The 12,945-nt window shown below is 43.6% G+C and overlaps 1 protein-coding gene across 1 annotated transcript in view; it reads left to right on the forward strand.

Annotated features, from left to right (window-relative positions):
• The window catches only part of PRRC2C (proline rich coiled-coil 2C), a 90,845-nt gene that overhangs the window by 45,434 nt on the left and 32,466 nt on the right, over positions 1–12,945 (forward strand). The window contains exons 15-22 of the mRNA XM_060232449.1: positions 863–1,076; positions 1,947–4,346; positions 6,071–6,273; positions 6,452–6,606; positions 7,753–8,098; positions 9,914–9,999; positions 10,811–10,996; positions 11,563–11,814. Coding sequence (XP_060088432.1) covers positions 863–1,076; positions 1,947–4,346; positions 6,071–6,273; positions 6,452–6,606; positions 7,753–8,098; positions 9,914–9,999; positions 10,811–10,996; positions 11,563–11,814 — 3,842 coding nt within the window. The remainder of the gene's footprint in view (positions 1–862; positions 1,077–1,946; positions 4,347–6,070; positions 6,274–6,451; positions 6,607–7,752; positions 8,099–9,913; positions 10,000–10,810; positions 10,997–11,562; positions 11,815–12,945) is intronic.

Genomic DNA, 12,945 nt, shown 5'->3' on the forward strand with positions numbered 1-12,945 from the left:
AAAATATAGAGATGTTGGTGCTGGGTGATCTGATGGCTGCTTAGGATCTCTGTCTTGCTGATTGAGATGGGGAGAATGTTTAATATCCAGTTAGAAATGAAGAAATCTTGAGTTCTTTGAAAAGCCATTCTGTAGCAGGTTAAGGACTAGCAGGTTACAAAAGGCAACCATTTTGTTTGTAAATAGTTAAAATGTCTGAAGTAGCGAGCAGCATGTTAGAAGAACAGTAAAAGAGCACACAGTTTTGCCACAGTTTTATCACCTGTGAGAATCAGTAAATTGTTACCTGGCTTTGAAAACTGTACAGGGAGATCAGCTGGTAAGCGGTATTAGGGATGGTATTTCATAATTACAGGGCTGCTGCTGAACAGGATCCACTGGGGTTTCTGATACACTAGATCCCGGTGGTTGTGCTTGGCATGTATTTTGTAACTCTACATATTATACTATCATAAGTATAGGAGGCATGGTGGTGGAGTGCAGGTTCACACTAATCAAAAAAGCCTCTGTCAGAACACAACCAAACATATGAAGTTCTCTTTTACTGAGGCAAAGCATCAGTCTGTCAAAGTCCGTATTGTCTATTCTGGGAGGCAGCAGCTGGGCAGAATCTCAGGGCCAAGGTCTTTTACATCATCTGCTACCTGATCCTTTTAATTAGAAATGCTGGGGATTGAACCTAGGAACGTCTGCCTGCAAAGCAGATGCTGTACTGTTGAGCCACAGTCTCTCCCTAATGGAAGCAGCTGCAACTTACTATTACACTTCTATGTTTTAGTCAGCATGTCTCCAGAGTTAGCTGCTTAAATGCCTGTTTCAGGCCACTAGGTTCAACTTCATTTTCTGAACATCTTTGTTATAGGCATTATTCCTCCAAAGCCACTTCTGAGAAGGGACCAGATGGAAGGAGCAGGGACTGGTTCGGATTCATTTGATCACATTTCTCGGTCAGCAAGGGAGCATGCTATACCACTGTCTGAATCACGCATGATGTGGGGATCAGATCCTTATCCCCATACAGAGCCTCAGCAGGCTACCACACCTCCAAAGATGGCAGAAGAAACTGAAGACCTAAGGTAAGTTTGAAGATTACTTTGCTGTATTTATGCTTCTCGCTACCCCCACAGCTCTAATGCATCTTGTGTATTTTGCATAAAGTTGTCATTTCCCATATTGTAAAAGGTCACTATTTCCTTTTTTGTGGTAGTCTTTTATAGGGTCTCAGCAACAAGTACGTTTCCTTGGACAACCACAATTACCTAATCAGTGTATGTTCTAAGACAGGTGCAATTACAGATCATTCTATTATATCTCTTGGTTAGCAGTAGCATTGGGTATGTTTGATAGTAGAGGCATTATTGCAACAATAATAATAGAAAAGCTGCTTCTAAAAAGTGAAGAATTGAGAGTATTAGCCAAATCTAACAGGAATCCTGTTAGAAAATGGGTGTATGCTGTTTTCCACTGCTGGTGAGAGATCTGAATAGTGTATATCAGCCTGTTTGGAGGAACTATTACATGCAGTGTGGGAGCTGACCATCCCAGGTGCCTGTCAGACCCCAATCCAATAGTGTCTCTTGAGTGAAAAGTTGGCCTTGGGATTCATATTTCTGTTGTAACTGATGAGTATTTGCTTCAGTTTGGGGGACTGCCTGAAAGCAAAATCTAATCCCCCACCCACCCACCAGCCAACGAGATGGAAGGATCATCTTCCAGGAAAGGATATAGATAGTTGTGAGTTGTAAGTGGTGATTAGGGTCATTCTGTCGCTTTCTGTGTTGGGTCTGTCCTGTAGAAGGTGACTGCTGGGTACTTGTCTCCTTCTATCAGTATATCTTTCCACGTCTCCAGATGGAGTACTGCAGTTTTGCAAAATGTTTTGTGTAAATCTTGCAAGTGTGTTGTAGCGAAAAGCTTTAGCTGAGCATCTGACTTTCTTCTTATAGGCCTGAGTCGTTTCTGGATCAAGACCAGATACCTGTTCAAGCTGTTTACTCTGTAGAACCCAAACAGTTGGACTCCCACACGAAGACAGACTTTTTCAAAGAACCTAGTGAAGTGGACATTCCAAAGACTTCGGGGAGACCTTTGGAAGATGCACAGTCTCAGCAGACTGAGATCCCTGTTCCTACAGTTGGCTTTGAAGGAGTTGCAGCAACTATCACACAGAGCTCTCAGGAAGAGCAGGCTTTTGTAGAAGAGAGCAGTTCGTCCTTGAAGAGGAGCATTTCTCATGGGTCAAACCATTCTCTGAAATCTGAAGAGCAAGGGAACGAAACACAAGCAAACATTCCCAAAGCAAGCAGTAGACCCCTTGAGGCAAAAGAACCAATTGCAGAACGACAGGACAGCAAGCCAAAAAAAGAAGGGTTCACAAGTAATAGATTGTCAGAAGGGCCGAAACCTGAAAAACCCTTCAAGCCTAAATCTGAAACTCGATGGGGTCCAAGGCCAGGTTATGGCAGAAGAGAAGAAGGTAGCGACAGGCCAGTGAGACGGTCTGGTCCTATCAAAAAGCCCATCCTTCGAGACATGAAAGAAGAGCGCGAACAAAGAGAAGAACGAGAGCAGAAAAAGGAAAGGGATGGAGAAAAGCCGGCAAATGAAAGAGTTGTCAAAGTTGAGAAAAGGGAGCCACTTCAGGTGCCTTCTACCAAACTTGATCCAGAGAAGACCATCGCTGAAAGTAAAAAAGTGCCGCCAAGCACACCACAAGCCTCAGTGTGTGCAGATAGTCCTGTGCAGGCTGCAGTTACTCCTGCTGTTCAGGAGTCCCTTGTACAGCAGGCAACGGAGGTGCCACTTGGGTCTCAGCAGCCCTCTGCAGCCCAGGCACCACCCCCACCAGTAGTTCCCCAGCCACTTAGTCCGCAGACAGCAGTTGAGCCACCTCCCCTTCCTGTTCAGCCGCCGCCAGTTCAGCAGCCGCCAGTTCAGCAGCCCATCAGCGCAGTAAAGGAAGAAAAACAGGCAGATAATAAAGTGATCAACAACAAAGAACGACCGGTAGAGAAACCTCGTATGGAAACCAGGCCTGTGAAAAGGGAACCTGGTTTGCCCCCCAGAACCTATTGGAAAGAAGCTAGGGATAGGGACTGGTTCCCTGACCAAGGATATAGAGGCAGAGGTCGTGGAGAATATTATTCCAGGGGCCGCAGCTATAGAGGCTCTTATGGAGGCAGGGGTCGGGGTGGAAGGGGCCACAACAGAGATTATCCACATTACAGAGACACTAAGCCTAGAGTGGAATATGTGCCTTCTGGTCCTCTTAGACAGAGAGAAGAGAGTGAAACCCGTAGTGAGAGCTCTGATTTTGAAGTAGTTCCCAAACGCCGAAGGCAGAGAGGTTCAGAAACCGACTCTGACAGCGAAGTGCACGAAAGCGCAAGTGACACCCTTCTTTCAGACAAGGATAGCTTGAGCAAAGGTAAACACCCAAAGAGAGAGGAAAAGGCAGATCTCAGAAAACCTGCCAAAGCCTTGTTGTCTTTCAAGGCTGAAAATAATATCCGAGGGGACAGTAGAATGCCAGACAAAGGTTTTGTGAGGGAAGATGAGAACAAGCCCAAACCTGGTTTTCTTCCTAAAGGAGAACCTTCTAGACGTGGCAGAGGCGGTATGTTCAGGCGTGGAGGCAGAGATCCAGTTGGTCGTCCACCTCGACCGTCTACCCTTAGGAGACCAGCCTACAGAGACAATCAGTGGAACCCAAGGCCAATGGAAATACCCAGAGTTGAAGATGGGGAACCCCCACGAAGGCAAGAGCATTACAGTTCTGTACCACTGGATAAAAGGCCACCAGCCAAGTTTGAGAGGAAGTTTGACCCTGCTCGGGAAAGGCCTCGAAGGCAAAGGCCGGCACGGCCTCCCAGGCAAGACAAGCCGCCGCGCTTTAGACGTCTCAAAGAAAGAGAGGCCGCCTCAAAGATAAGCGAAGCCACGACTAGCTCATCATCCAGCACTGCAGTGAGCAATGCTGTTAATGAGCAACCAAGCACTACATTGGATGTTTCAGGGAGTAAGACACCTGACTTGTCCAATCAGAACTCTTCTGACCAAGCGAATGAAGAATGGGAAACTGCTTCTGAAAGCAGTGACTTCAATGAGAGGCGGGAGAGAGATGAAAAGAAATTGGCAGATGTGACGGCGCAGGTTGCTGTTAAGGCAGGGGAAAGCACCCTAGCCCCCAAGAGGGAAATAGCCAAAAGAAGTTTTTCCAGTCAGCGTCCTGGGATTGATCGGCAGAATCGCCGTGGCAATAGTGGACCCCCCAAATCTGGGCGGAACTTCTCAGGGCCACGGAATGAAAGGAGAAGCGGCCCACCAATAAGAAGTGGGAAAAGAGGGTAAGTGTACTTTATTGGTCTGCTAACACAGAACTTGACTAATCAGAAAGCAGGTGTTTAGTTCAAGTTTTTAAAAATGCAACTGGTTTAATTAAGTTGAATGAATATGTGACTCCTCAAGAGTGGTTAATTTTAGTATACTGTTTACCAAATAAATGAGAAAGTATGGTGGTGATAATGAGAAAACTTGAAGGCTCCATCCTGAGGCCATGACTCTCCCTAAAATCCAGCTAGACTCAAGAGCCATCAGCCAAAATTTCTCTTTTTAAATACACATTTATGAGACAGCAGGAATTTTGAACAAGGCTGTTAATGATAGGGCATTTTGGTGATCATTAATTCATAGCATCACCATAAATTAGAAGCATCTTAATGGCACATAGCATTTGGATGTTTTCAGTTATGGAAGCGAAGGAGCTCAAGAACTTTACAGATGTACTGCTGTTCCATAATTTGGAGTGATCTTCATCATGCTGGAAGTATGCTGAGGAGGAATCACTCCTGACATTTAAAAAAACCAACAGCACATCTTTAGCAAGTTCAGCAAGCTCTGGTTTTTTCAGTATGTAAATAATAATAAAATTTTATTTATATCCCGCCCTCCCCGCCAAAGCGGGCTCAGGGCGGCTAACAACATTTTCATAAAATTATACAAAGTTTAAAAACACATTAACTTTAAAACGTCCCAGTTAACTAAATACAATACAGATTTCCAGGTGCTAATTCCATTTATAAATGATAGTAGCAAAAGTCACCCAACAGCAGTCTCTCAGTCAATAAAGGCCATCCTGAAAAGGGTGGTCTTGCAGGCCCTGCGGAACTGGTCAAGGCACCGCAGGGTTTGCACTTCTTCCGGGAGCTGGTTCCATAGGTGTGGAGCTGCGATGGAGAAGGCCCGTGTACGAGTGTTTTGAAGTTGGGCCTCCTTTGGTCCAGGGATAGTCAGCTTGTTCTTCCCTGCTGACCTCAGTGCTTTCTTGGGTTCGTATGGGGAGAGACGGTCCCTTAGGTAGGCAGGTCCTCGGCCATATATATATTTTTCCAAGAAGCAACATTTATTGTTCAGAATTTTAGAAAGCTGACAAATTTGTCCAGAAAACGGCAGAATTCTGTAGCTGGCATATTGTCCATAGATGGCATATTACCCATAAAACAGTTACCAGAGTGAGCTTTGGATGGTGTCTGTGAACATCTGTATTTCTAAGTAGAGGTTTAACATATAGACTATGCTTCAGATTCACATTTGGATTCTGTGCCGGGAAGAAGAATAAAAATACGTTGTCATTAAGACTGTAGAAATTTGTTCCCGAAACAGCTAATGAAGTATAGTTTCTGTAGAGAATCCAAAGCACTATTTTCCACTTCAGATAAACGACAGGGGTTTTCTTCCCTCAAAATGTAGCCTCCTTTTGTGACTACCTATATTGCAATCATGGGGCTGAATGGAACTTTGGTCTTGATGTGACTGTCCTTTCCAAGCAAGGGCTTCCCATGATAGATTATTCTTCCCATTCAGCACTGGAGACGGGTGACACCTTGAAGCTTCTACAAAGAGCTGTATCACAGCTCTCATTTTAGTACCTCGATTAAAATCAAAACAAAATGTAAACACACACACCTTTCCGGGGAGAGCCTCCCACATCTTTAGCATCACAGTGCTATATTTCCCCCAAAGTATCGGCTACAATGCTACTGGTGACTGATTTATTCTTTTTCTGGTATAGACCATTTGAAGAACAAGCACCTGTTGTGGTTAACGCTGAACCAGTTGGTGGCGCTTTACATCAGGAAGAAAATGGGAGCACTGCTGCCCTGAAAGGCTCAAAAGACGCCAACAGCAAGAAGCGAGAAGAGTCCAAAGCTGGTCCAAAGAAACCCAAAGAGAAAGTGGATGCCATCTCTCAGTTTGACCTCAACAACTATGCAAGTAAGTGCCGAGGTCTGTAAGCGTTCATTTAAGAAAAAGTGCATGGTGGACTTAAGCAGACGCTAAATTCTATTCTATATTTGTTTGTCTTTTTTTTGTTGTAGCATTATTGGTTGTGATGACCTCACTAATTTTATTCAGGCTTGTTTTGAATCAAACATGTGGAATTTGTTTTCAGGTGTTGTCATCATCGATGACCACCCCGAAGTGACAGTGGTTGAAGATTCCCAATCCAACTTGAACAATGATGGTTTTACTGAAGTGGTGTCAAAAAAGCAACAAAAACGCTTGCAAGATGAGGAACGCAGGAAGAAGGAGGAGCAGACTGTGCAGGTTGAAAATAATGCATGTGGATTTTTTAGCACAGGTCTTTTGTACAAATTTTAAAAGATGCATCCTTAAGTTACTACTCGGGTTTCCCCCGAATAGTCTTTCTCTTCACTTCCATTACCCACTCACCTTCTGGTTCCTTCAGAAGGAATCTGAATTATTTGCTTTTGCAGTGACCTTATTGTAGCTGAAGTTGTGTGGCATTAATAAAGTAGATTATTCGTGCTTGCTTTTATTGTGTAAGAACGTCAAGGTCTTTTGGGCAGAACAGGATAGAGGGCAGTGTTCCCTCTAAGCTGAATTAGTGTGAGCTAGCTCACAGTTCTTTAGCCTCTGGCTCACACATTTTTATCTTAGCGCAAGAAAAATTTGCGCAGCAGCTCACAGCTTTAATGCCACTAGCTCACAAAGTAGAGTTTTTGCTCACAAGACTCCACAGCGTGTAGGGAAAATCAGGGAAAACTGCAAAGTGAGATACATTTGGATCCTTGGTATTCCATATCGTATTTGTTGCCCTTTTTCAGAAATTGTATGACAAGGGGTGAATCTGTCCATTTGCATGTGCAAGGATTGTGGATCTTCCCTACTTCCCCTTCCTTCAGCCATTCCTGACCTTGGGAAAGTTGACTTACTGGACCCACATTAATAATCATAAACCTCAGTGGGCTGAGGTAGGAGAGAAGAAGGGTTGAAGTTGCTCAGGAAGGGCGGTGTTGTCCCTTCTTCAGTCCAGCAGCCCACACACGTACTTCAACCCCAGAAATAAATTTTCAGAGCTAGAAAGGACTTTGTGGCCCAGGAGGGAGATGCAGTCAATGCCTTTGGCTGATGGAGCACTGGATCCAAACCAGGTTTGAAAAAAGTATGCTTTCTCAAACCACCTTCTGACCCTACTGTGCTAAGTCTAAATAAATGTTTTTTTGTTTTCTCCTTATAGTCTGATTTTATAAATCTCTCCGTTTGTCAAAAACAGAGTAGTGCAGTGGGCAGAAGGCTGTAATGATATAATACAATGCCTTAGCTCCTTAAGATCAGAGAGGCTTGTTATAAGCATACTGCTGAAGAAATGAAAATGTATCAGCATTTAGTATTCAAAGTTTTCCGGTCAGGCAGCATGCAGACTCCTCTCACAAATCCCTTTATTTTTAGGTTTGGACCAAAAAGAGTTCAAGTGAAAAAGGAAGGGGTCCAAATTCCAAATTACCACCTAGGTTTGCCAAAAAGCAACAGCAGGCGACAGCTGCCGCTGCAGCTGCTGCTCAGCAAGTTCAAGCACAAGCGGTGCAACTCCCGCTGCAGTGTATCTCTCAGATTCCAAGCCTGCAGGCGTCAGTTCCTCCACAAGCACAGACGACGTGTACAGCAAGCAACAGTACAGAGTATACGACAACAAGCAAAAATCTTCAGAACACACCTTCTCATAATGCTGTTGGATCTGAATTGTGGGATAATAAAGTGCCACCCACGGCAGTCCTCACTGACATCTCTAAAAAATGTAAGCAGAGTTCTTTTTCGCCTAGCTAAAGATGTAGAAAAATGTGAACCCTGTGCAATCTTCACTTGGAATTTTGCATGTGTATCACACAGATGATGCATCAGCATCTGAAATATGCTTTAATTCTAGTAAGCTACAAGGCTTGCCCTTGCATTAAAAAAAACCCAACTAGCATCTGTTTCCTCTTCTTTTTCTTAAGCATCCCATTACAGTAAGATTGCTAGAGCTATCAGTAGTAGATGGATTTTGTGCCTCCCATTTATGCACTGGTGTGTGGCCCCTTCAGAAAGGGTTGGATTTGGGAGGGTTAGCATTTTATTGCCTGTGGCTAATTCTGTGCACGTGTAGACAAATTCATGATTATTTTGCAGTGAGCATCTTTACCATCAGATGCTTGACTGCATTTGATACAGTCGACCACCAAGTACTGTCTCACCGGCATGGGGATACAGGGGTCTGCCTTACAATGGCTTATCTCTTTTCTCCAAGGTCAGGGACGAAGGGTGGCTATAGGGGAGCAATCGTCCCGGATACACCCACTTGTATGTGGTGTGCCCCAAGGGGCGGCTCTCTCCCCGATGTTATTTTTATCACCTACGTGCACCCCCTTGCCTAAATTGTCCAGAGATTTGGGCTGGGATGCCATTGGCATGCAGATGCCACCCAGCTGTATCTATTGATGGGGGGCAGGTCTGGCTGTGCCCCAGAAAATCTGGCATTACAAGCCATAGTGAAATGGCTCAGGGAGAGTCAATTGAAATTGAATCCAACAAAAACGGAGGTCCTGTGCTTAAACTGTGCTGGTCTGGGAAGGAAGATTCCTCTACTGACCTTTGATGGAGTGCCTTTAGCGTCAGCTTCTAGTGTCAAGAGCCTAGGGGTTCTCCTGGAGTCTTCATTAACTATGGAGGCCCAGATAGCAGCCACTGCCAGATCCAGATTTTATCATCTTAGGCAGCTAAGGCAATTGGCCCCATACCTAGAACGCAGTGATTTGGTAACAGTGATCCATTCAGTGGTCTCCTCGAGAATAGACTATTGTAACGCCCTCTACATGGGGCTGTCCTTGACGGAAGCTGCAACTGGTGCAAAATGCTGCAGCTAGGTTGCTAATGGAGCTGCCTTTACAGGAGCACATTCAGCCTACACTGGAACTGTTGCACTGGTTGCCTGTGGTGTTCCGAATTCGCTTCAAGGTGCCAGTTATGACTTTAAAGCCCTATATAGCCTGGAACCTGTCTACCTCCGGGACCACCTCTCCCCAAATAAGCCTCAGAGAGCACTTTGATAAAGTACTCAAAATCTCCTTATGATCCCCGGGCCAAAGGAAGCATAGCTGGCCACCACCAGAGCAAGAGCTTTTTCAGTGGCAGCCCCTGCTATGTGGAACATCCTCTCCAAAAGCATCAGGGCCCTACGAGACTTGCCACAGTTCCGCAGGACCTGTAAGACAAAATTGTTTAAACTAGCATATAACAAATAACGGGGAGGCGACCACCACCCCACAGCATTGACACCTGAACCATCCCAGTACAAATCCAGAGTGCCAAATAACATCTTATAATATCATTGCATGCGGCGCTCAATAAGAATTAAAACCTGCCGTCTGGATCCTCGCGAGTGATCCTGGAACCATACTACATATTTTAAATTGTATGAACTGTTGAAATGTCTTAATGATTTTATTGTACTTTGATTTTAACACTCTGTTACTTTAATTGTTGTTAGCTGCCCTGAGCCCGTTAGGGGAGGGCAGGATATAAGTGCGATAAATAAATAAACTTTCTAGCAACCTTCTGTTCTCTTGACTTTCAGTGGGGCCAATTAGTCCTCCACAACCTCCTTCAGTCAGTGCATGGAATAAGCCTTTGACATCATTTGGATCAGCTACATCTCCAGAGGTACGAAACAGATGTAACAAAACAAGAGGGATGGAATATATTCAGATTTGTAATTTGTCGGTGAATGAAAGTAAAGTGAGTAAGATATGTATCCTTGAGCAGGACCCTGGATAAGCAGTACAGAAATATCCTAAATAAATACCCAGCAGATAAGATGACCTTAAATCAGGGGTGGCCAATGGTAGCTCTCCAGATGTTTTTTTGCCTACAACTCCCATCAGCCCCAGCCAGCATGGCCAATGGCTGGGGCTGGTGGTAGTTGTAGGCAAAAAACATCTGGTGAGCTACCATTGGCCACCCCTGCCTTAAATGGTTGAACTGAATGGGTGAATATTATTTCCTTGGGTTTAAGCAGCCCTTGGTTTAATCTGTTGTCGCCAGTGCATAAGCTTAGAGGATCTGGATCTTATAATCAAGATCTGCTGACTCTAAAGGTCACTTTCTACTGATACAGATCACTTCTGCCACCAGAAGGGGGGTGTATGTTGTTCGCTGTTTCCCACCCAGCTGCAAACCTCTAATCTCCCTGAACTGCTGTTCCTACAGAACAGGGGGTTTGCGTTAACAGCATGCAAAGCGGCTGAGAGTTTTCGGTGGAAGGGAGGAATTGTCAAAAACACATGCTCCCTTCCATAGGTGGAAAGCAACCTTAGGAACCAACCTCTTACATCTCTAAAGCAAACCTGATAATGGAATTCAATTTTACATGGTCATTTCTTGCATGTACCAATTTAATTAGTGTTACATAGTATGTAATTTAGCACTACAGATTTTGTTGTTTTAAAAGTAAAATTCCTGGGATCCTTACTAGGGAACAGCTGCTGGGCCAGAAAGTGGAATCGAGCTGGGAATAGAAACCATTCAGTTTGGAGCTCCAGCCTCTAGTGGGAGCGACAATGAAGTTGGCCCAGCTTCAGAGAAACTCTCAGAGAAACTCCCTGAGCCTAAAGAACAAAGGCAGAAGCAGCCTCGGGCTGGACCTATAAAGGCACAAAAGGTAAGTGAAATTTTCCTGTTCCTGGAAATAACAAATATGTGTAGATGGCACTGTGATCCCATCAGTCAGGAAATGCTATAAACGCCCTTTCTACATAACCTTAGGAAATGTAAATGATAATATATTGATGACAGGGAAGGGGTCTGGGGGTTGATTACCTCTGTAGAATGTCCATATTGGCCAGTTCTGCCGCATGAAGCTTGAAGCTGCAATTTAATGAAGCATCAAAAAAGGTGTCTGAGTGTTCTCTCCACTTATTCCCCCTCCATCCTGTGCAAGATCTTTCCTAGACTCACTGAGTATAAATAGGATTTGTTCTGTAATAGTGCAAATAATTTAAGTTGTAAAGTGCTTTTTCCAGCTTCTAAGTACACGGAATCAGAGACATTTGGATAAATTCTACAGTGAGCTCTTTGTTCTTTATGCTGTTTTACTAACTTAAACAGTAATGCTGCTACACCCATGCTGCCACCTGGTGGAGAGGACTTTCTGTTCCTAGTGCTTTGGATCTAGACTGCAAAATTCAGCATACAGAGTTTTAAAAACTGTAACGTTTAAATGTTCAGATTCCAGATCTCAGCCCTGTAGAAAACAAAGAGTACAAGCCTGGTCCAATTGGGAAAGAGCGGTCATTAAAGAACAAAAAGGTAAAAGAGGCTCAGCAGGGGGAGTCTGAAGGACAAGAGAAATCCAGTCCAACTGCAGTCAGAAGTCCAGACCCCATTACCTCCAAAGAAGTTAAGGCAGCCTCAGAACTTGGAACTGAAATCGGAACAATGATATCAGTGTCTGCTACAGAGTTTGGAACAACTCAAAAGGTAGGAAATAAACCAGAATGGCTCCTTAGGAAAGGCCAGCTCCTCAGTACTTAATCAATGGTGTTCAGTTGTAGCTTAATGTAGCTTTAAAGGGTGAACCTCGCAATCAGTCTGGTGAGTGTTCTTAAAAGGTACCAGGTTGTTTGTGAAGAAGCTGGTTTCACTGTTATTCCTTTTTATATGGCTTTTGTCAAAGTCTTTTTTGTTTTGTCCTGCTTTTGGTTGCGTTGTTTGTTGTGCTTTTACTCTGGTTATCATCCTCTGATTTTAATACTATGTTAGTTGGTTGCCTTTTGCTGATGGTGTCATCTGTTATTGTGGCTATTTCAGCAGCTGAATGACATTTAATGTAGTCTGCTGTATTACAGTTTTTCCTGCTGTTTTAGTATAATGTTTGCAGATTTTATTTTTGTAAGCAGCTCTGAATTGCATCAAAAGGCAGAATATAAATATTTTAATAAGCACCTAAGAATTTGAGCAGAGTCTGTATACACAGATCTCTATACATGCCTTTATTGAGGTGCATCTGCTATTGGACCGTGCCAAGGAACAATAACTGCAAATCTCTGAAAAAAATCCAGGCAGTGTAATATTGTTCCCACTTTCTTTTGCCAGTTGTATGGCGAAGTATACAATAAAGTCAGCTTCCAGTGTCTTAATGTTAACAAAGACAGAAAAAAATTCACTGAAATAAACACTTCTAAATGATAACAATGTATTTTTTAACATGTAGATGTCAACACATCATATGTAAATACAATGTATGCAAATGCAGCTAATAAAGTCCATGCAAAATAGTCTCCATAGTCCTGTGGAATGCTGTCTCTTTAAAGAGCTTCAATATTCCTTCTCACAGCTTTTTAAATGTATTCAAGTTCACCCTGCTTACGGTCACAATCACTCTACAATAGCAGGAAAGAGATGATAAGTCCACAGGTCAATAAAATAACAATTTCAAAAGAGAAGGAGAGTACTCGCCAAATCTAGAACTTGCTGGTGGTTTCGGTAGCCTTTGTCCACTCTCTCTCTTATGAATAGAAATTTCCTCACCGAGCCACAATGTTACAGTCATTTATATTGATCAAGCACATACATTGTATTTACATATGATGTATTGACTTCTACATGTTA

Source organism: Heteronotia binoei, chromosome 2 (assembly GCF_032191835.1).
Source record: "Heteronotia binoei isolate CCM8104 ecotype False Entrance Well chromosome 2, APGP_CSIRO_Hbin_v1, whole genome shotgun sequence".
NCBI lineage: Eukaryota > Metazoa > Chordata > Lepidosauria > Squamata > Gekkonidae > Heteronotia > Heteronotia binoei.